The 24,998-nt window shown below is 42.4% G+C and overlaps 1 protein-coding gene across 2 annotated transcripts in view; it reads left to right on the forward strand.

Annotated features, from left to right (window-relative positions):
• The window catches only part of LOC124715789 (matrix metalloproteinase-2-like), a 912,762-nt gene that overhangs the window by 582,858 nt on the left and 304,906 nt on the right, over positions 1-24,998 (forward strand). For both annotated transcript variants that reach the window (XM_047243123.1, XM_047243122.1), the window contains exon 2: positions 16,237-16,338. In XM_047243123.1, the coding sequence (XP_047099079.1) occupies positions 16,237-16,338 (102 nt within the window). The remainder of the gene's footprint in view (positions 1-16,236; positions 16,339-24,998) is intronic.

Raw genomic sequence — 24,998 nt, forward strand, 5'->3', positions numbered from 1 at the left:
CGATTTAGCGAAATCACGGAAAACCTAAATCAAGATGGCCGGACGCGGGATTGAACCGTCGTCCTCCCGAATGCGAGTCCAGTGTGCTAACCAATGCGCCACCTCGCTCGGTCACATTTTCATTTGTAAGAGTGATTATTGTCCTTAACTACTACCAAAGAAGCAATCCCAGCATTCATCTAAAGCGATGTATAGAAATCGTGGAACAGTCTAATCAGGATATCTGGATAAGGTTTTGAGCACTACTACTCTCAAAAGGCTCATACTACACTAGGGCTAAAAGACTATCCTTTGTTTCTTCTACGGATTTTATTGCGCTTTCCTCCTTTGTATCCCTGTAAGCTATTTCAAGGAAAACGTTTTGTCTGTTGCAAGTTTGCTATTCCTCTTTTCCTAGGAACCCTCGCTGGTAACGTCTCTATACAATACATTAATCACAAAACAGGTGCCTTGTCTAAAGAGATTCCAAAGTACGCTGATTATTCTTCGTACTGATTTCCAATCATAAACTTTCTTCTCACTATTCATCCTAATCCACTGTTATTTATTACTCGGATATCGATGATTGCTGCAAGATTTCCTATCCATTACCAGTCAATTTACACTTCTATAATTTTTTTTTACTTTTCTAAATAGTTTTTGAATTGTAGATTAATAACTTTAATCTTGATGTGAATTTGATTTAATTTCTTACTACTAATAAATCATCGATTCACTTCGTTAATGCCATTATTTGCAAAGTATTTCGAGGAGGTCATATAGAACAGACCTTACAAGTATGTAGCGCATAGAACAAATTGAATAACAAGGTTCTTTGATTTCAGAAATCACTGCCAACTCAACAAGTTTAGTTTACCGTTACATATGGTGTGCTAAAATCAACAAATCAGAAATTATTACCGTCATCAAGAGTCAAAACATTGTGGCATAGTAGACACAGCAGGCTTATGGCTTTTATATCGTCTGCTGACAGGAAGCAGACAGTACCAGTTCCACGTCCGTCACACAGCAATAAGCACTCAGTATTTCGGGCAGTCAGACATGGGTTATCTTAAGGTTGTATTTTGAGTCTTCAATTGATTCTCATATATATAAATAATATCTCGATTGCACTGTAGAAGACGAAAATTTTTCATTTTTGTAGGTGACTCAAGTATAGGAAAAAAGGGGTATCAGTCCCTTTACTGAAAAGGCTTATCATGAAAGTATTATCATTAAAGTTTCACAGGATGTAATATATGCATCAGCACTTGTCATACAACTTTTAAAAATAGTCTGCTCCAATAATAAAATACAAGCAAGAGAAATTTTTAAGCTTTTCGGATCACTGTTCGAGTACATGGGTACCTGGAAAGACCACTGCTTAATATTAATGAAGTGCCTTAATTCCCTACCCACGATTATTGCTCTAGGTTACTTAAAAATGAAGAGACAGTTTACTGAGTGTATTTCCATTCGCTGATGTGTTATAGAATCAAGTTTTGGCGAAACTGAAGTCACGTGGATAGTGTTTTCAGAATACGGAAACACGTTATGGCTAACTATTACATCTGTTGCTACTTCTTGAAGATCCTGCAGAATTCTTCAAAAATGCGGTATTTTCATAACTATATATACTTTAGCGTTACAAACATATCTACTTTCTCAGAAAATAGCAAAAATAGTTAAATATAATACTAAAAGCAGAAATAGCCTCTACGACGACTTTACATTATGGTAGCGGGAGTACAGAAAAGAGTGAAATACATGGTTACACGTGTATTCTGCAATTCGCCAGAGCTTATCAGATATTTTGTGCGTAATGTGGAAGGTTTGAAGACTGAACGGAAGATCTTTCTGTTAGGCAACCTCTTGTACTTCATCTTCAGCGAAAATGTTGAAACTAGGCCTATTGTTTTAAGTTTGGTGTTTTATAAATCATATTAGCACGATTATACGCCTTTCGTTATGTTAAACCATTTCATTGTATTGCACTTAATAGTAACGTACCGGTAACGTAGAAAAACATATCGTAATACGCCTGACGCGTCTCATTCATCCAGCATATTCATCCATTGCTGATATTTGATATGTCGAAGATCTGAGCACAGTTTTCGATCTGCATGTAAACGAGCTAAGCCATATGATCAAGTAAGCTGTCCGCAGGTGAAACAGATGTAACCATAAGCCGCAAATGCAAAGTGGTTTAGTGGGATAAGCCTTTATCAACGTCCAGCGTAATGTATCTGCCGAGCAAAGCCCCACGCGGTTGCTGCGTCTACCGCTAGGGGCGCTGCTGTCCATACCGACTAGTGGCGCTATCAGTCCACTGCGGCGGAATCAGGAGGTTCCTCGCTGCAGCATCCCATTCTGTGGCGTTGCTAAAGCAGAAGGTTCCGATGCCGGTTTGTATTGCGGTCAGTGTTCAGATAAACGTGATAATCTCAAGATGAGATCAGAACGGAGAGGTTGCACTTTAACAGGCGAGATGGTTATGGCACTTAATTGGATTTGGGGTGAAGTTCAAGTTACCGGCCAGCCATTCTGATTCAGAATTTCTGCGCCGAGACAAATAACCTCCGACGAATGTCTGCAGGGATCATGAAAAATAAGGCCAGAGCGACTATCTTTCCCATTTTCCTACAATTTTAGCACCTGGTTATCCATAATGCCCTTGATGTCATCGGGCGTTAAACATATTCACTTCGTTCCTTCTGTGGCTTTTTTAAAAATGTTTGCTAACTTTTTTATTCACTTTTTAACGAAACGCCTGCATGGTATGACTCTTTGGGATGTGATGATAGCTGCTTATTTTTGTTGCTGTTATCATTATTGTTGCCAATGGAAAAACTTGCTGACTGGAATAGGACTGTCGTTTCTGTGAGCTCCGTATGTCACAGAACAGCTCCTCATTTTTCGTGTTTGTCAGAAAGGTTCTTTTAAAGTGTAGGAGCAAAGTATTTCTACACTGAACTCAGCCTTGAAAACTTAAATAAACTTTTATAAAATTGTAAAAAACAACTTGTTTACTTCTAATCTTATTTTTCTGTATTTCGTTTAAAAATCTCGATACTTCAAATGGTTCAAATGGCTCTGAGCACTATGGGACTTAACTTCTGAGGTCATCAGTCCCCTAGAACTTAGAACTACTTAAACCTAACTAACCTAAGGACATCACACACATCCATGCCCGAGGCAGGATTCGAACCTGCGACCGTAGCGGTCGCTCGGCTCCAGACTGTAGCGCCTAGAACCGCACTGCCACTCCGACCGGCAAGTCCAGTTTTGGTGAATATGGTAAATAATGATAATGCTAGATTTGTTATCATGGGTATTATGCTTTATACGTGCAAAACTACTGAGTCATGAGCACCCACTCATAAAGAGACGATTGTAGCTAAAACCGATTAAAACAGCAACAGTCCGTTTAACCAAACAGGAACAAGAAACTAACACGGTGAACAGGAAATAAAAAACAACAAAGATGTAAGGAAAGACTTAAGAAACAGTAACATTCTACCAGACAAAAACAATGTAAAATAAGAGTCTATAAAAACCACTATCAAATACTTGGAAAAAAATATTTAAGCAAGGACGATACTATTGTTGTTGTGCGACCTGCTGTAGGCTGCCACAGACTAGCCCAAACTACCGTAGTTTTCCTGTGTTACCTGTACATTAGGTTGTTGCATAACTATTGGGTGTTACCCCATTTCAATCAATTTTGTGCGCGTGCGTGTGTATGTGTGTGTGTGTGTGTGTGTGTGTGTGTGTGTGTGCGACCGGTGTCTTCCTAGATTCCCCTACTAGAAACTGAGTGAGGCTATATGAAGGGCCAGATAACCTGAGGAACGCAGTTATCTTCCTGTCTGTTACATACAAATACACATTAGTTACGACAAAACTGAATTTGTCAATTCTGGCTTTATTTGTAATCTGTTAATTTGTAACGTCAAACAGAGGGCTGTGGCAGTAAAACCAAAAACAAAACAGAAAAACAGATATATCAAATAGCGCTATAAAACGCAGTTTGTTCTAAAAACTTAATTCTAAAAAACCACAAAAGAAAAACATACCAAACACTGCTTCAATAAGTTCTTGATCTTAGATAAAACGTAATTGCATTATTCATGCCCGCATCTCGTGGTCGTGCGGTAGCGTTCTCGCTTCCCAAGCCCGGGTTCCCGGGTTCGATTCCCGGCGGGGTCAGGGATTTTCTCTGCCTCGTGATGGCTGGGTGTTGTGTGCTGTCCTTAGGTTAGTTAGGTTTAAGTAGTTCTAAGTTCTGGGGGACTGATGACCATAGATGTTGAGTCCCATAGTGCTCAGAGCCATTATTCATAAACAACTTTCACAGTATCAATAATAACAAGAAACTCTTGCCTTTGATCATGACGAAGAACTTCTGTTGAATACAAAACTTTGGTGAATGTAAATTGCAGTTACATCAAAAGCAATTGCTTTCGTTACAAAAAAGCGCACAAGTTACGTGATCAACTAGTTGTTGTTACTTATAAAAAAGGAGTTTATATTTTGTAGGGATATAAAACACACAAAGGACTAACACTGACCGATGCGTAGTTCTAATTATATGCAAAAGAAACAAACGAAGAGAAGTCATCGGCTACCGATTTCTGCCTCACACATTCATTTATGTTTCTTTCCTTACCAGTGCTATCAATACCACCGGTAATCCTACCATTTACTACGTCATTTACGTACTGTGTATCAAAACTATCGAACCGTAGGTTTTGTAGATCGCAACTCTATATACGACCACTAAATAATAATGGTTAACCCAGACACTCTGAAACATGTTAACACCCCTCCCCTCCCCTCCCCCCCCCCAATATATTTGCGATGAAGGCCAGACAACATGAAAAACCTTAAAACCCGTAACACACTCGTCTCATTATCACTTAAAACAGTTGGCAGGTCCTGTGTAAGACGCACACCAGCCCACACGACAGAAAATTGAATTAAAATGTGGTCTGTTGAACCCGGTGTTGGGCAATTTTCACACACTGGTGGAGGAGGGGGGGGGGGGGGAGGAAGAGGGAGCCACGTGTAAATGTTTCAGTGTTAGCCGTGGAATAGTTCCTTCTTCAGCTCACAGTGGCAGGAAGGATGTAAGTCACGGCCGCTGTACATACACATACTTACCACTTCACATTAGAGGAAAGTGACAACGAATCCATCAAGAACGACCTTGACCGAGACAGCAATTTCACAGTCGCTACCTAGCGAGTATGAAGTCGCCTCTGACTCGACGTGTATCCGCTAAGCTGTAGAAAACTGTGTTTGGAGTTTATGGTGAATCGTGTGGCTTCAGTAAGAGACGTTCTTGTAATGGTAATATATTATAATTAGACAAATTATTGAAAACCTTCGGGAATTTGGCTTAGAAAAGCGTTTAGCAAGTATTGATTTTGAGCAAGCCTTTAATGAGGGAAAGAGACACCTTTTGTGAAAAATGTTGGAAATAAAAGGTTTTCCAAAACATCTTATTAATGTCACAGAGAGGCTTTATGTAAAGACGAAAGTAATTATAAGATCAGGTTCGAAAATGTCGGATGAAATTTTAATAAATCATGGTGTTCGACCCACTTTATTTAATTTATATACTGACAACCCAGTTATGGAGTGGAAAGATGAAATACACCTAGGAATTAAAATAGGATATACCGTAGCATTAAGATGACCAGAAAATTAGACAGGAAACAGAAGATAACTTACGAAGAGCATTCAGAATGGGACGTACAAACAAAGACAAGCGAAAGCTAGTAGAGATTCGTGCGTCTGTGGAAAGATCTATGCGCGAAGCATACAACAACTACCACCGTCACACCTTAGCAAAAGATCGGGCCAAGAACCCTAGAAAATTCTGATGGTATGTAAAATCGCTAAGCGGGTCTAAGGCTTCCACTCAGTCCCTTGTTGACCAGTCTGGTGTAGCAGTTGGAGATAGCAAAACGAAAGACGAAGTTTTAAATTTCACGTTCAAGAAATCGTTCACGCAGGAGAACCGTACTAATATATCGTCATTTGACCATCGGACAGACTCCCGTATGCGCGATGTAGAAATAAGCGTACCTGGCGTAGACAAACAAAGATCTGAAAACAAATAAATCACCAGGTGCGGTGGGAATCCCAGTTCGATTTTACAAGGAGTACTCTACGGCATTTGCCCCTTACCTAGCATACATTTATCGTGAATCTCTCCCCCAGCGCCCGCCGCGGTGGCCAAGTGGTTCTAGGCGCTTCAGACCGGAACTGCGGGACTGCTACGGTCGCAGGTTCGAATCCTGCCTCGGGCATGGATGTGTGTGATGTCCTTAGGTTAGTTAGGTTCAAGTAGTTCTAAGTTCTAGGGGAGTGATGACCTCAGATGTTAAGTCCCATAGTGCTCAGAGACATTTGAACCATTTTTTCTCTCGCCCAGCACCAAGTCCCAGGCAACTGGAAAAAAGCGCAGGTGACTCTAGTGTATAAGAAAGGTAAAAGAACGGACCCGCAAAGTTACAGAACAATATCCCTAATTTCTGTTTGCGGCAGAATCCTTGAACACGTTCTCAGATCGAATACAATAAACTTTCTTGAGACTAAGCAGCTTATGTCCACGAATCAGCATGGTTTCAGAAAGCATCGCTCGTGTGAAACTCAGCTTGCCCTTTTCTCACATGATATGTTGTGAACTATGGATGAAGGGCAACAGGCAGATTCCATATTCCTAGATTTCCGCAAAGCATTTGACACGGTGCCCCATTGCAGGCTGTTAATGAAGGTACGAGCATGTAGAATAAGTGCATAGATATGTGAGTGGCTCGAAAACTTCTTAAATAATACGGGGTGTTCAAAAAGTCTCTCCGCAGTGCCGTATGATTGTTAGCCGCGCGTGCCATATGCCGCAGTGAATATACCGAAATGAAACTCAGTGAAATACAAGTTATTAATTTATTGAATATTCATTTTTGCTTACAAATTTTCACATTAAATGTTGAAAGTGTCTCCTCCCCCCCTCCCCCCCTCCCCTCCGTTGTTGAATACGCAGTTCAATTCATCTAATAATGTTTCCAACCACAAGCTGTAACATTTATTCTGTAACAGAAGCAGTGAAAGTGGATATTGCAGTTTTCAATTCATCGATGGATTTTGGACGGCTTTTATAGACAGTTGCTTTCGCTGTCAGGTCAGGTGGTGGTCGAATCCTGCCTCGGGCATGGATGTGTGTGATGTCCTTAGGTTAGTTAAGTTTAAGTAGTTCTAAGTTCTAGGGGACTGATGACCACAGATGTTAAGTCCCATAGTGCTCAGAGCCATTTGAACCATTTTTTCAGGTGGTGTTAGGTCAGGCGATCGTGGAGGCCAAAGTTCCTGTAAAATTATGAGATCGCCAAAAACATGTGCAAGTAGTGACATTGAAACGCGAGCTGTATGCACGGTTGCACCATCTTGTTGAAAATAACCGTTCAGTATTTCACTTAACACAAGTTCTCCTATGAATGGGTACAGAATATCACTGCAGTATCGTTGTGCGTTTATTGTTTCGTTGAAAAATCCAGGCAGGCGAACAATCATACGGCACGCGCGGCTAGTAATCATACGGCGCTGCGGAGAGGCTTTTTGAACACCCCGTAGAACCCAGTGTGTTGTCCTCGACGGCGAGCGTTCATCAGAGAGAAGGGTATTGTCAGGAGTGCCCCAGGGAATTGTGATAGGACCGCTGTTGTTTTCTATATACATACATAATTTGGCGGACAGGGTAGGCAGCAGTTTGCGTTTGTTTGCTGATAATTCCGTGGTTTACGGTAAGGTGTCTTAATTGAATGACTGTAGGAGATACAAGGTGACTTAGGCAAAATTTCCAGTTGTTGTTATGAATGGCAGCTAGCCCTAAATACGGAAAAATGTAAGTCAATGCAGATGAGTAGGAAGAACAAACATTTACTGTTACGATACAACTTTACTAGTGTCCAACTTGACACAGTCAAGTCGTTTAAATATCTGGACTTAACGTTGCATAACGATATGAGGTGGAAAGGGCAAGTGAAAACTGTGCTGGGGAAACAAATGGTCGACTTCGGTTTAGTGGGAGAATTTTAGGAAAGAGTGGTTCACCTGCAAAGGAGACCGCATATAGGACGCTGGTGCGACCTATTTTTGAGTGAGTACTGTTCGGTGTGTGGGACTCGCACCAGGTCGTATTGAAGGAAGACATCGAAGTAATTGAGAGGAGGGATGCTAGATTTGTTACCGGTGGGTTCGAATAAAACGTAAGTGTTAGGAAGGTTCTTCGGGAACTCAAATGGGAATCCCTGGAGGGAAGGCGGCGTTTTTTTCGGGAAACACTAATAAGAAAATTTTGAGAACCGGCATTTGAAGGTGACTGCCGAACGATTCTACTACCGCCAACATACATCGCGCGTAAGCACCACGAAGATAAGATACGAAAAATTAGGGCTTATACGGAGGCGCACCAACTGTCGTTTTTCCCCCTCTCTATTTGCGGGTGGAACAGGAGGGGAAATGGCAAGTAGCAGTAAAGGGTACCCTCCGCCACGCACCTAACAGTGGCTTGCGGAGTATCTATGTAGATGTAGATGTAGACATAGATTGAGTCGAAATGCAACATATTAGAGCTTAATTATATCTGCAAAGAAGAATGGTTCAAATGGCTCTGAGCACAATGGGACTTAACTTCTTAGGTCATCAGTCCCCTAGAACTTAGAACTACTTAAACCTAACTAACCTAAGGACATCACACACATCCATGCCCAAGCCAGGATTCGAACCTGCGACCGTAGCGATCGCACGATTCCAGACTGTAGCGCCTAGAACCGCTCGGCCACTCCGGCCGGCTGCAAGGAAGACAAAAATAGTGGCTTTTAAAGGAAAGAATTCACTCAGATCGAAAATAATAATAAATGAGAAAATTTTAGAACAAGTATACCATTTGAGCTATCTGGAATGTGATAGTAGCTTTAACTACGGCAAAGACATTGAGAAGAAAATAAATATCAAGCAATCTGTGTAACAACTAGAAAAATTTTGGGAAGAATAACAAGAAAAGAAACAGAAATAAACTTCTATAAAGTCATGGCTGCAGCTACTTCTCTATATAGTCATTGACAGTAACAAAAAAAAAAAAAAATCACGTATACAAGACATATGTAAGAGAGGTTGCAATAAAATAGACAAAATAAAGAATGAAACAATAAGACCAGTTTTTAAAATCTTTTTAGTTAATATCAAGATAGAAGAGAATAAAATGAAATGGAAGGATCATGTTGAGAGAGTGACAGGAAACAAACTGCCACAAAAGATAATGAATTATCGGCCGGCTGGAAAGAAAGAACTTGGTAGACCTCGTAAGAGGTGTATGGATGGATGATAGAGTGGGGTAGGTGATTACATGACGACGGTGTGGTGAGGTGTGGCGAGGGGTTGTCACGCTGTTCTGCGGCCTGCGTGTGCTCTGTGGACGGTTCTCACGGGAGACGCCTGCTTCCCCCCTCCCCTTTCCCTCCCCCCTCCCACCTAGTTCCTCTCCCAGCATCTGATAAACGCCGCTCTTGTGCCACGCGAGACTTTTTCTTCGGCCCTACATCTCTCATGCAGTCTGACAGTTTTCTTCCTTCTTGTTCCAATATCTTCTGGGATACGTCGCCTTCCAGTTTTTTCGACTGTGCGCCCTTCTGCTACTGACGCATTTAAAGTTTCCGTCATACACTTTTACAGTGAGCAGCGCTGATGTAGCATCGCATGCATAAACAGATCTGACAGAATAAAAATGTACTGATAGCAGTTGCGCGTTTAGGTAGCCCTGTTTCTTGCTAACAGCGCCGGTGCAGATACTGATCTCGACCAAGCGCCTGAAATACAAAAATCTCACAAACAGTGACACGGTTACAGTCAAAAAATATGCACCAAATATCTAACGCGAGAGAATATTAGACTATCCGGGCATTTTCTCGCAAATTAAACTCTTGGTAAAGCACTTTTTAACAATATCAACCGTATCGTTCACGGAACTGCAGAGACATCAAATAAATAGCAGTGAATATAATCTTATTCGTGATTCAAATATGATGGTATCCGGGGGAGAGATACCCGTTTTTTCTGAATTTCTCGTTTTGGGTGCACACATGATGTAGTCTCGTATCCTGCTCGCCGTATTTTATAACATATTAATAATAAAAACCATTTTAACCCTTTTTCAAGATGACGATGATGATGATGATGGTGATATATTTAAACTGTTCAGCAGCATGGTCAACAGCGCCCTTTTTGGATATCTTCTCATGGTTTGAAAGATGTCTGCTTTCTCATGCGAAACTGCTGCGACAATAATTCCCTAAGAATGTGTATTAGCAGTTTTCTTCAGATTTCTGGCTTTGTAGACGCAAATACGCTGTTCGTATCTTTTAAAATTCCCTAGCCATTCGGAAAAGTGCCCTTATGGCACACTGCCCCTTATGTGGGCGGCTTATTACTTACACAAAGGAACATGGGCCAAGCCAACCATCTGAAGCTCATTGACATCCTCCCTTAAACTTTTCAGGTGAGAGGCCTGATTTGTCGAAGATTTGAAAATTCTTTGTCGCAGTTGTTCTCGGTTGGGATAGTAGACAAGTCAGCAGACAAGCAGACGACTGTCTTTATGTCAGGATAAGAAACACATGTAGTGTAAATATGTTGCATCGAAAGTGATATACCAGAACTATATATCGATGGGTCTCCAGGCAATACGAGGAAATTTTCAATCAATGGACAGCATGAGGTCTGTCACATCCGGGTGATCGATTTGATCAACTGTAGTTCTTATTTAGGACAAATACGAGTTCGCCACTCACTAGTATCGTTTCTCAAACTCTGTTAAAATACTACGTCTTCAGTTAAGGAAAATAACACAAGCTAGCCAGCGAAACAGCATATGCACTCAAGATTCCCTTTTTTATAAATATGAAATGTGTTGGGTTACTTCATTTTAACAGTCAGTTTGTGGAGAATATCTATTGCGTCCGCCTCGTTGCAATGTTAAAGCAAGAGAAAGATACCGAGTATAGCATTTCTTTCGCAGATTCGCTTTTTGTGAGATCTAAATCCGAGGAGATATATATATAGAAAGTAGTACTTTATCAATATCAACGCTGAAGTCCAGAGTATGTAAAGATCAGTAATGGTACAGCGTTAGATTGAACGCTTTACTTCTAAGGGGAAGAGAGGTGCGGAAACCTACATCAGCTGGTACCACGTTACGTATCTGGTGTATACATAATGATTTGAAAAAAAAAAAAGTGTCAGGACGAAGAGAGCACGTGGTACACAAGCCCTCCGAGAAGTACTCTCATATATGTCAGAGCGAAATCTCTTCAAAAGGTCACGATTATTCTCAATAGTTGTATTTTATAGCCAGAGTGGTGAGAAACTGGTGACTCAGTTGCGTTGTCTCCCGCATATAGCAAGTTGCTGATTGGATCTGAGCACTATGGGACTTAACATCAGAGGTCATCAGTCCCCTATAACTTAGAACTACTTAAACCTAATTAACGTAAGGACATCACACACATCAATGCCCGAGGCAGGATTCGAACCTGCGACCGTAGAAGTTGCTGATTGAGACGCCATTCACACGGAACGGAAAAGCGATTTAGATCGTCTGCTGTTATAATAACAATAATAGTAATTACGTGTGACTCAATGGCCGAGTACAAGTCTTTCGATTGGATGCCATTTTGGTGACTTGTGTGCTCCTAGTCTAGTTTAGTTATCCACCAGGGAGTTGGAATTCGAAGCACATATCGTCCGTGAAGACTTCTCATGTCGTGCGAGGTGAAGGCAGACGGAAATTTTTTGTGGTCTGACCGGGATTCGATCCCACGACTTGTTATCAGGCACGCGCTTTTCCACTAGACGGCCCTGTCCGACCTTCTGATGTTGAGTCGCACGAATAAGTTGTGGAGCCTCTGATGCCTGGTCTGTGGAGAAGTTTCCGTGGTGGAAGCGCATCCCGCGATGCACGTTAGGTGGCGTCTACCGCATGTACAATTCATAAACCACCACCTTCTGAGAGGAGGTGAGGGGGTTGGGGGGGGGGGCAGGGAAGCAGGTTTCAGATTATAGCACTGTAAGCCTGTGCCGTGGCGTTACTTTACATTCTTTCCACATGTTGTATACCTCGTTCTGGCGAAATGACTCACAAGTCAGATGCAGGTACCACAGCGCTACTTCACAGATTCAGTGAACTGGTTTGTTTTACGCTGTGCGGTACGGGATCAATGATGCCACTGACCTTGGTCATCTCGTACTGCGGACACCACCTCCATCCAGGACGCTAATCTTCGTATGGAAGAAGGAATGTCCTGACCGACTGACTGGCAGACTGAATGACTCATCATCGCTTACCACAAACTGCTACAGATAGAAGCTCATAATTTGGAGAGGCTGTTGAGCTTACAGTGTAGGCATCGTTTAAGAGGTAATTTTTCGAAATTCCACCCATAAGGGGGTGAAATAATGGACAAAAAGCTTTTAAGCTTTTTTTGAAAATATGTCGGTATTAAATCAGTTTTGAAGCTAAAACTACGAAAATTGTTATCTGGTCTCTCTATTAAAAATAAAACATTATGTGTCAGAATTTTTGGAGATTCAATCTCTGAGGGGGTGAAACAGGTTCTCACTGATTCACTAACTCATCATCGCCCTGCGTAAACCGACAAAGATAGAAACTTGAAATTTAGAGAGGGTACTGATGTTATACTGTTCACATCTTTTAAGAAGGGATTTTTTGAAATTCCGCCCCTAAGGCGTGGGATTTCTGCGAATTTGTAGCTATTAAAGCAATTTCGAAGTTAGAACTGCGAAATTTGGTATTTGACAGTAAATTGTTGGCACAGTGTGTAAATTTGCACTTGAGAAATGGACGTAGCAACATAAAATTCGATTAAAGTAAGACAAAAACAAAATTGTGGAAACCATACAGCCTACATGAGCGATGCAGCGGGCGTTAACCTACACAATCTAGTAGTTAGTCATCCCAGCCGACATACGCCACGTGAACATTGCTGTCCTGAAGCATTACAATCACTCAATATCATCACTAGTATTCCACAGCAGTCACCTCGAAGACTCTTCTAATTGCTAATACGATAAATACCTGACATATATCGGCTGAAACGCATTTTTTTGGTAACTCACGAATGGCATGTCGAGGGTAAGCATTCTGAAGCCTCATTTGTCCAAAAGCTCACGCGTCGAAGATACTATGGAATGAAGGATTGTTTTCACATTTTGTTAAGCACGGTATACTCTCATATGGGTGACATGCATTTTATTCGAGATTTTTAGCGTCAGGCACAATATCCTACAAAGTGAACATCGTAATGTTATTGTTTCATTATAAGAATTTAAAAATAAATAGAAAAGTATGCCGGAAAGATAATATTCTGTTATGTAACACAAAGTGAGTAAGCGTGAGACTACAAATCCAAAGGTTCCGAGTTCAGACCTAAGTCGGTCCAAGGATTTCTTCCGTTAGTTATCGCTTGTCTTACCACTTACAATGAAAAAGGTACCAGATTGGACGTCGGTTTCGACCCCCGTTAAAAGCATGTGACACTGTAACTGGCTGGGTAAGGTATTCTACAGATCGAAGGATGGCAAGATATGGCACTTCCAACAGGGCCCCGCCTAGTAAGGCACTGCGGTGTTCATAACTGTTTACAGATATAGGACAGCTTTATAATTAGGTATACACAATTTGCTGCCAAGTCATTAGTTCGAACACGAATCATTGTACGGAGACGTTAGTATCATATACTGAAGTACTGTACTAGAGACCCATTACGGTTCTCTATGTAGTGTTGTGGGGTGTATTTTGTATTGTGTGGACTACTCCAATGAGCTGTCTCACAGTTTACGCTTGTATCTCTGTCGTTATTGATAAAAGCGGTTTGTAAGAAAGGAAGAAGTTAAAACGGATGCCGTAGATACCTCACGTCTTTCCAAAAGCTAGTGCCACACCTACCGGTGACAGAAATCGTACGCCACCAATTCACTTCCTCTTGCCGGCCAAATACTCTCGATGAAAATTGTTTAATCATCAGTATTCCACCACGCTACCTGCTTTCCCATACTTCGGCTCTACGTTAGTGATCTTGACTACTGAGACATAAAATACAAATGTATAAATGTAACTTTAAGTAAAGAAGTACAGTAGCGATCAACACGAAGAATGCTTCCCTGTCTATCGTGTTTTATTAAGCGCGATCCTTCACCTGATATACTTTTTGACTCGTTAAAGATGTTTGTAATCTCTGTTCACCCATACTAATAGCGACCAATGGGTTTTCGTAACTTCATTTGCCACCGGGATACAGGTGTAAATTTTGATTTTAAAAAAAGTAAATAAATAAATAAAAAATCGGAAGTATGGCTGTTTTACTCGCCACAATGTGTATGAAACAAATTCAGTGATAGAACCCATTTGTAGGTATGACCAAGAAATTACGGAGTGGAAATATATTGAAAATGGGAATTTTTGTGTTGGAATTGCGCGCCGCCCTAAAGCTTACTCCACACTGTGAGAGTGGCGTAAACATCGAGTATCGCTCGCCTCGGAGCCGCTAGTTACCATAGAGAATGGAATAAATAGAAAGACCAACACCTTCTGGGTCACTTTTTATTTTACTTGATAACCAGTTTCGACCGATTATTTTAGCTCATCCTCACATTCATTAACTGCTAAAATGGGAAGAAAAGGGGGTCCGATGGCACAAAGATAGTAGCGAAGTGACGTAAAAATATAAAAAGTGGCAGTTTGCAAAATAATATGAGGCAAATCTTACCGAAAGCGCTGGTCGCCAGGTGACAAAGATTCAGCTAAAACCACCAAAGTCTGAAATTACATGTGTATATGTAATTTTAATCTTTATATTTCTTTGGTTTTTACTTTAAACTGTTAGCTTATTATGAAAATGTTTTTTATTATATAAGGACGCAGAAGCCGCATCAAAATGTGCATGTAACTTTCTTCGTAGTTCAGTTCCCATAACTTAAGCAGTTTTAACCGAATCTTTGCTAATTCACAATTTACGGTTTGCGGTAAAACAGAATGACCTGCTTCGCGCTGTTTTATTTTTATTTTGCGTACTGCCACTGTTGCATTTTTATGTCACTTTGCGACTGTCTTTGTTCTGTCGCACACCCTTTTGTTTCCCTTTTAGCATTTAATGGATCGGAGGATGATGTAAAAATACGGGTAGAAACAGTTTAACTAATAAAATAAAGGAGTGACCTAGACGAGTCCACTCTTTCTATACACTGGAAGTGGTCGTGGTGCCCTGCGACCGTTATGTCTTCAATTATGAATTGAATAAAGTTCCGGAGGCACACCATTCAAACGGTTGCAACAGTATCACAGAGACCATCAGCTGTAGAATGGAACGACGACAAGAAAATTTGTGCCGGATCGGGATCCGAACTCGGATTTCCCACTTACATTTTATGTATTTCCACACTTTACTGTCATGACACAGTTCCTTTAAAAAAAAAAAAAAGTCGATGCCGTTATCCCACTGATTAACAGTCGCAATACCAATAGAGTGTCCTAGTTAGGTACCTACATTATGTTTCAAAATTTTGAAAAAATTATTTATTTTTTATATTTTAGTCTTCTACAAGATTCCTTAAGTGTTTTAAACTTTTCAGTGAAACTTAACCAACGAATTTAAGTCTCAGTAGTATATGTAACTTTTCACGATGCATGTCCCAACTTACACAGCAATATCTCTTTAAAAAGTATGTTGTGAGTAAACGCTAACAATACTTAACGAAACTTACATTTTATAAAAGTTTTTTGTGGTGGTCATAAAGCACCCCGCCCTTGGTATTACGTGTTGCTGAAAGTGCATTGGTGTTCTAATAGTGTGCTAAAGATATTTTCACGCTCTGAACGCCACAAACACACCACAACCACTCTGAAAAGGCTGTTGTTAATATCAGTCAACAACAATTAACAAATCTGATGTTTTTTGTAAATTTTATTAGGGTCTGCAGAAAGTCACCCTCCTCCCCCTCCCCATGGTAACAAACGTTACTGAAAATATGTTGGTATTGGGAGTGTTCATGAAGTTGCAAAAAATGGTTGGTCCACCTTCGTGCCCATTTTTAAACTACGTTAAATATAGATGTATATATGTGTACATTCGATATGTGTGCTGGACAGTGAGTGACGGGCGCCTTTTTGTGTGTTGGCAGCAAAACTACCTGATGCGCTACGGCTACCTGCCTCAGTCGGACAAGGAGACGGGCAACCTGCGCACCGAGGAGCAGCTCCGAGACGCGCTGCGTGAACTGCAGGTGAGTCACTCTGCTGTCTGTCCAATGTCTGCAGCGTCAGGCGCCGCTAGGACAGGGGGGATAATAAGCAAAAGTTAGGCACACTACTCCGTGGGAACTGTGTGGCTGCTTCAGCCGGCAAGCAAAACGGGAATACACTTCAACATAATAGTCGTCCAGTACACAAAAACACACAAGCAGCAGCACAAGAGAAATTTACACCGCCTGAAAAAAGAAAAAAAGAAAAAATGAAGCACCCAACAGGGGAGGAGGAACCAAATGAGAGTTCCCGGACTGAGAGCTTATGTGATGTTATTTCAGCGATTACAAATTCTAGTCAAATTACCAAAGAACTTGGCTGTATAAACACGCTTATCAGTATGACGTTGCACCCTCGCTGGCCTGGATCCGTGTCATTATTCGTTTGGGAATGGTGTAGTAAAGCCATTGCAACCCTCTCCTGCAGCAAGCTGGTCTACGACTGTTGTAACTGGTCACTGATGTCCTGCAAACTGGCACCGGGATGGAGTTGACATCTGAGCTATTCTCCCACATCTTCTATGAGGACAGTCATGGGGAGTACCTCAACATCACGCAGACAGGCCATAGAGCCAAATGCGGACGAGCATTGTCTTGCTGAAAAATAACACCATGATACTGTCGCTTGAGAGGTAACGCATGACCTGTCTGTGCCACTAGATTTCCCCCACTCACTAGCAGCAGTGGTCATACCCGACGGGTCTCCACACAACCACGCCAGGAGTAACAGCGTTGTGTCCCTCGAAAACACTGGAATAATGGGATCCTTCCCCAAGTCGCCTCCGTAATCGCCGACAATGGTCAACCGAGGTAGTGCAGGACTGATTGCGATGCAATACATAAAAGGTTCATGCTCCCCGGCAGGCGCGGATGTGAAGGGGTTATGATGTGCTTGTTGCACGGTGCGGCCATTTTCTCTTGTGGTGATCAGATGTGGTCGACTGGTACTTGGACGATGAGTGTGCCTCCCCTCACGGTCCCGTGCACTCCAACATCGGGCCACTGTCACATCTGCATGCTCTACATATCCAGATACAGCAAGAATAGACCATCTGGCCGGATGGAGATCCACAATGAGGCCCTTTTCAAACTCTGTCAGATGCCGATAACGCTGTCTCACGCGGGTACCTGGCATCCCCGTTTTATTCACAGTGATCACTCGGCATCTGACGCTATTCACGACCCTTTTATAGCCTACCGAACCTGTCAACAATACTAAACATGGACAACACTAATGCACTCTGGTGGCCGTTGTTACATAGAGGTTTGCAACGCGGCGATGGTGTCTACTTGTACAAAGTCATATTTACTGTATATTCTAGATGCTTCACTTTTTTCGCCAGCCAATGTATCTATGTTTCTTAAATTTTTTTTCCGACGTTTTCAGTGTCCACAATGAAACGAATTTTTTTCACTGTGCGATTCCGTAATGTAAATATATTGTGAAGGATGCATGTGCCAGGGTGGTGGTTGGGGGAGGGGGCGGGGGGCGGAGGGTTATCATTCCACCTGGAACCACGATATGACACACGGAATGGCGCCGCAGAAGGGTCCCCAAGCTCCATCCTCTGACCAGAAGGGTCAGAGGTAAACCTGTCGCTTATTATTGACTTGCTACAGGATCACACATGCGTTCACAATAAAGGCGCTCCTCAAAAAGAGTACTGACAAACACAATTCATCTAGACACGGGGAGCTTGTAGGTATAGGAGAAGCTACGAAGGTTGCCCAGAAAGCAAGGCACCGCATTTTTTCTTCAACAGTTCTTTATTGAACATAATGAGAATTACACCTCGAAAAAATGATGTTTTATGTACACATCGTAATTTTACACGTAATCTCCATCCATTTTATGGCCTTCCTCCAGTGCGAAACAAGAGAGTGTCTGCGCTGTCCGTACCAATCCTTGTCATGGTGGCGGAGCCAGTGCTTCACTGTGTGAATCACCTCCTCATCGTCCTCAAAATGTCTACCACGAATGCGGCTGTCCTCGCGAATCAACATCAGTTCGCTGCAACATGTCAGGTGTGACAGTCGTGGATGGTCTCGCCGATGGCTGCAAATCGTGTAGCTCCACCGAACAGCCATTGATGACCTCGCCCACCGACTAACGGTGCTTCTTTTGACAGCAGATGCTCCATAGACTTTGCACAAGCGTTTGTGAATATTCCCTACAACTTCTTTCTCTGCAGTGGGAAATTCAATGATGACACGTTGCTTGTAACGTACATCACCTACAGACACCATTTTGAAACTGTCCTGCAGTTACGCTATCTGTCGTAAGTGACGGAAACTTGGCACGCTCACTCAGGAGACTTCAGGTAACACATACGTAACGTTTCGCATTCATAGCATTGTTTTCGGCTGAGAAAAAAAATGCACTGTATTAATATCTGAGCAACCTTCGTACGTTAGCGCTGTGTCGCTTTGAGAGAGGACGTTTCTTACCAAGAAATTTTTGTGTCTTGCAGCGTGGCAGAAGAGGGCAAGTAAAACTTATTAACAAATAATTTTACTGGCAACAGGAATACTCTAAACTAGACAATGAGACTCCAGAACACAGACACAACAAACTTCAGAGATAACTAGTTCAGGGGTCCTCGTAGGTAGACTGATGTTATGCTTCATGAGAAAAACTTCACTGCTAAGTCTGGTGTGTAGTCCTTCAGCATCTGCTGGTAGGTCAGACAAGACATCGCTAATGTTGCTCCCACCGGCCACGTCGCATAGCCATCTCTCCCTGTTCAAGCCCTCAGCCACGGCCGCTCACAGGGGCGGCTCTTCTCCAGAGCGTTGCGTGGCCGTGGGCAGACAGCCGAAGCGCCGCTAGACTAGTCCCTGCCTCTAAACAACATGCTCTTCAGCACTACCACTATCCCTACCGATGTTCTGCTTGCCCTGTGCAGTAACTAAAAGCCCGGAGGAACAAACATGAGATTTTCATTAATGTAATGAGTAAGTTATGTTTTTTTTTACTTTAGTTTTAACATCAAAAGGAATATGCCGTTTTGCAATTGTGTTTCGGAAAGGCTAACTGTGGTCAAAAACAGAAGATTTTAAAAAAAAATGATATTATTTTGTTGTACACTATTTTTATTTCGCCAGCTGTCGCACCTTGTCCCTTTCATTATTATTAATGCTAAGTACCACAGTTAAGTGCAATTATTTTAAAAGTAATAACTTTGATTGGAATTAGTTAAATCCCAAATGTGAGCCTTGCAAAATCCATCAGTAAAATGTAGAAAGTTAATACGTATTATTTAAGTTGGTGAAGTAACCCATCAGTTTCTATTTGTTCGCAGAATGGTACAAAGAGCTTCATTTCTATTGTGTTGAGTGATACAGCGGTACTTTATGCTTTTGCAAACTAGAATGTCTCCAAGGCCTTAATGTGTGCAACCTGGTGACTTATAACTTCCATCCGTTTATTGAATCAACATACAGGGGCGGTATACAGCCGAAAATATTAAACAATTGCTTGTGAAATGGAACGGGCTCTGTACTCTTAACTTTGTGTAGCACAAAAGAAGTTTTTCCTTCTGAAACGTAAGATGTGTGTAATGAATCTGTTTCATATTTCTGTACTAAAATGTAAATGAAGAACACTTGAATATCGTAATAATATTGTATCACATATAAAAGTAACTAAATTTTATTTTTACTTCTGTTTTCGCCACAGTTGTGTTCAATAATTTTTATTTGTGGCGACTAGATTCGGACTAAATTGTCCATTTTCAAATGTTAGCGTACATTGCGTTTACAACGAAGGCTACGGTATGAGAATGGACAATGTAATCCGAATCTAGTCACCACAAATAAAAACTTTTGAACGCAACTGTGACGGAAACTGAAGAAAAAATAAAATGTAATAATCCCAGTTGCTGCTGGTCCTCACTCCTGTATTAGATTGGAACTTCATAAAAGTAACTGGTCCTGTAATTTCTTTACAATGCGTATCATTTGAAATAAATATCGTTAATTTCGTGATAGTTGTTTAAAATAGGCAGGTAGAACCATGGCATCTCAAAGCACAATTTGTCAATTGCGTACCAAAATTGTACAATTTATCGCCTCGCAGTCCTCGTACCCGACGTACTCCCGTGTCATGCCGGTTGCCTTAACTACAGGCGTTACCCGGACCCCAGCCAACATCACTGCCTTCGTTGAAAACGCGAGTGCTGCGTCTGTTTTACCAAGTCTATTGCTTCTAGAGTCGATGTGAACATTCTACAGAAGGTGGTGGTCCAATTGAACTCGGGAGAACAGCGCTTCAAATCCCCGTCCAGCCACTCAGATATAGGTTTTCAATGATTTTTCTAAATGGTGGAACGGTTCCTTTGAAAGGAACATGGGCGGATTCCGTTCACCATCCTTCACAAACCCGAACTTGTGGCATATAATCTTCCTTCCTTTTTAAACTATTTAGATTTAACAATAATGTAGTGACAGACAGGGCACGAACCACACAATCTGACAGAGTGCGACGTACTCGTGATTAAAAACTTTTCCGTACGAGCGCTGATTCATATTCTACGAAATACATATAAGCCCTTTCAACTGGCATTGTGCGATTAATAACTCGTCCATGTCACACATCAAATGTATATATGTCTCTTCATAGATACAATTTTACTCGCGCCGTTCTCAGTACGCCGGCACTCCTTCAGTGCTTGACAAAGAATGTTCTGGTGTGCGTCTACAGTCACCTACTGGCGATATCGAAGGTACGTTTTTAAAAGAAGCTCAAGTGTCAAGCGGCTTACAGAATGGTCACAAACCAATATTTCCTATCTGCACATGACTGTTCGTTCACACTAAATATCATACTACTGCATCTTGCCGCAGATACGTTACTTTACAGTGTTCTACGCGTTTTAATACGCACACTGACCTGTTCGTGTAGCTTAATGCGCAGCGCACTGATCTGCGAGACAAGTACGTTGGCCAACCAGAGAGTGGTTATTAGGAACCTTAATTTCCGCCTCTTAAAATACGACATAGAAACAGTTAAAGTGAAATAACATACATAATAAAATTTACACGATTCAGAGGCAGAAGGCGAGCAGGACTTGCCTATAGAGAGAAGAAGGGTGTCGGACGGCGAAAGTAAAATAAAATAACTTTGCCAGATCATGAGAACAGCAGGTTCCGTATGATGTAATTAATGCTTGGAAATAGAGAATAATTTTTGTAAAACCAACGATTTTCTGCATTTTCATCAACAACCCTTCTGAAAAGAGGTTCTAAGCTTGTTCTGAAACACCTGCAGATGGTTTCAACTATGTTTCATGCAGAGACCTGATACGCCAGCTTCTGATTCACGTATATAAACACGGTTCGAGGTTAGGGGTGGTGAAGTGGGAGGCAGAGAAGTGAAAATATCCTTACAGTATTGCGGCAATATATTCCAAACTTTGTGAGATTTAGGGAAGCGCAGTGAATTATCTCCTGTGCGCAAAGCGAGCACTCTTAGGTGATAGTGCTCGGGGAGGACTCTTTCGACCACCGGCTACTGCACAGCTGGCCACAACGAGCATGTTCTAGAGGCGACGCCGTCTGTCAAGCTGGTTCCCAATAGACAGTAAAATCCCTGCCTCATTACAATCCGATTCAGATGATAGCTTCTTCCAGCACTGAACCCTTCAGCCTGGGAAATCAGTGAAAAACAATTATTTAACGTAAGCACACCGGACAAAAATTCACTCCGAGCAGAAATCGTGCAAAAACCACTGTAACACCGCCTCTAGCTTTGATAATGAACACGTTTCGACGAGCGAGACAATCTACAGGTTCCTTCAGCTGAAACCACTCATCGATTATTAGATATCATAGGGAGACCAAATTACGCGGATCTTCATTCCTACGTTTCACTCTGCGTTCCAAATAGCTCCAGATATTTACTACAGGATTAAGATACGGTGATTTATGAGGCTAGTCGAGATACGATAGCATGCATGAGGTTTTTCAAACCAGGAACGTATGCCTGCAGTCTTCTGGACACGGCTGGTGTCATCTTGGAAGAGAGAAGTATCTACAGCATACTCATCACGAAGATGTCGAAGGTTGGACCGAGAGACTTGAAGTAAGCATCCTGGTTCACGTTTACAGAGAGCTGAATGAGAGTGCCAAATTCATGTTACGGAAAACGCCCCCAAAACATCACAAAACCACCTCCGGTCTGAGCTACACCCTCGACGTTCACTGCGGGGTAAGCACTTCATCGGGTCGACGGTGCACCCTACGACTTGAATCACTTGCAAAAGGGCAGAAAACCGCACATCGTCGGATCACACCACACTCCTCCACTCAGTTTCTGTGTTGTTGGCTCAATGAAGAAATGCAACATTAGGTTTTGCTGTGAGCAACAGCCTTCAGCGAGATGGTCTATCCCAAATTTCCATTGCATCCACTTTCCTTCGGGTAGGGTTTCAAACCGATTGTCGTTGAGATAGCTTGACACCTGTCTCCGTTCCCAGTCGTTTAGGATCTTTTCAGAATCAGTTTCTTCTCCGTATTACTCTTACATCACTGCGACTGGTGCATCGCAGACGCGTTGAGCGGTCCACGTTTATCCAAGAACAAATTGGACTACGGCATTCAGAGCGTGGTCACGGGCACATTCAAAGGTGATAGCTCCTTTCGTCCATTCTGTGATGTCTCCACAGCTTACTTCGCTGACAGCATACAACCGTCTGACAGGTGCAGCGATCCAGCCATCTACAGCGATCCAAAGCGACCGCTGTGCTCTTTTAGTGGTGTGACTGACATTCCACATCTACATCTACATCAGCTCTCCACAAGCTACGTTATGGTATGCGAAGGAGGGTAGTTTTTGTGACATTATCTCTCGACCACTTTACTGTTCCAACTGCAAATGATCCATGGGAAGAACAACAGGCGGTAAGCCTTCGTGTGAACTCGAATCTTTTACGATCTCTTCACGAGTATGTGTAGGACACTGGTTCACTCTCTTAGGTACGTACACTCCCGGAAATGTAAAAATCGAGGGTACCGTAAGGTGAACTTAAATGTCGCTATAGTAGCCGTGTCCGTTTTTCAGAAAGCCATGAAGGGTTACGGCTAGTGTTGGCCGTTTGGGTGGGCTTGCGCGTTGAGGATGGCAGCCAGGCACTCGCTGAGCGAGTGGAGGGCGGTGAGAGCGTGACCGTGCGCACGACACGTCTGTGTGTCCCGGGGGCAGGCAGGCAGCGCCCTTCGCGCCACCACCCTCATCCCCATCCCCTTTCCCTGGCCCTTACCCTGCAGGATCCACAACTACTCGAGCAGTGCTGCGGGCGCCACCGACACGGCCCCCTGTTCTTCTTCACTGGCGTACTAAGAGAACGGCGGGCGCCAGGAGTAGGTTCCGTACGCGAGAGGCAGCAGCTTTCCCTATATTTCCTAATTTTATACCCGGAGATATGCTATCACCTAAAATAACTTTTCAGTTCGAAACGTTCCTTCGTCTCATCTCCGAAGAAGTACTGGCGAAGTATTAGTCAAGGTCTCGATCCGTACGATCTCGGGTCCTTATTGAGTTTCCCATACTGGCCTTTAGACAGTTTAAGGGGATCGTCTTTGTCTAATCAGTATGTCCGGGGTTCCGGGATCGATCACAGCCACTGGTTAAATTTGGCGTAAAAATTATCAACAACTTCCTTCATTCTCCCAACGGCCCTGTCAAAGGGGGTGCAGGAGCAGACAGAGATTGTAGACACTGCCTTGCTCTTCCGGTAGGAAACTGGCCCTAAAAATGGAAGTATCACCATTGACCATGAGGCTGCAGAGGGCAATTGGAACAACTGCATTAAAACGTCAAAAATTGTATCCACAGGACACGTGGTCTGCAGCTGAAAAAAGCATCATGTTGGCAAAAGGATTCGCATTAGTCTCCCGTTCGGATTTCCCGAAGGGAACTGCAAGGGAAGCATGATTATGAGAAAGAGATTGAATAACCACCGAAAGCATGGCATTCTACGAGCAATAAAAAAATGGTTCAAATGGCTCTGAGTACTATGGGACTTAAATATCTGAGGTCATCTACTTAAACCTAACGAACCTAAGGACATCACACACATCCATGCCCGAGGCAGGATTCGAACCTGCGACCGTAGCGGTCGCGCGGTTCCCGACTGAAGCGCGTAGAACCGCTTGGCAACCGCGACCGGCTCTACGAGTCGGAGCGTGGAAGATCAGAGGTTTGAATGTGGTAAGGGAACTAATAGAGAAATGTATAGCTGTGTCTAGATACAGTAGGAGTCAGTGCAGTGAAAAGGGAAGAAAATACTAGTTTCTAGTAAGATGAATGTCGGGTACTGCCAACAGCAGTGAAAACTGGAATAACGCGAGTGCACTTTGTTTGAATAGAAAAGTGGGGCAGTGAGAGTTGGTGTGAACAGCTCACTGACAGAATCACTCTCAGCAGAATCGACAGAAAATCGACAACAATAGTTCAGATATACATGCAGACATCAGAAGCAAAAAATGAAGAGACGGAGTACAGAATTACAGTCAGCTGAGTTACATCAATATGAGACAGATATATCGATATCAGGTTTTGGATTCTAAGGCGACCACACAAGCAGATATAGACTCAGCTAACAATTTAGTAATGGTAGAGAGAAGCCTGAATTTTAAGAGCA

Source organism: Schistocerca piceifrons, chromosome 1 (genome assembly GCF_021461385.2).
Source record: "Schistocerca piceifrons isolate TAMUIC-IGC-003096 chromosome 1, iqSchPice1.1, whole genome shotgun sequence".
Taxonomy (NCBI): domain Eukaryota; kingdom Metazoa; phylum Arthropoda; class Insecta; order Orthoptera; family Acrididae; genus Schistocerca; species Schistocerca piceifrons.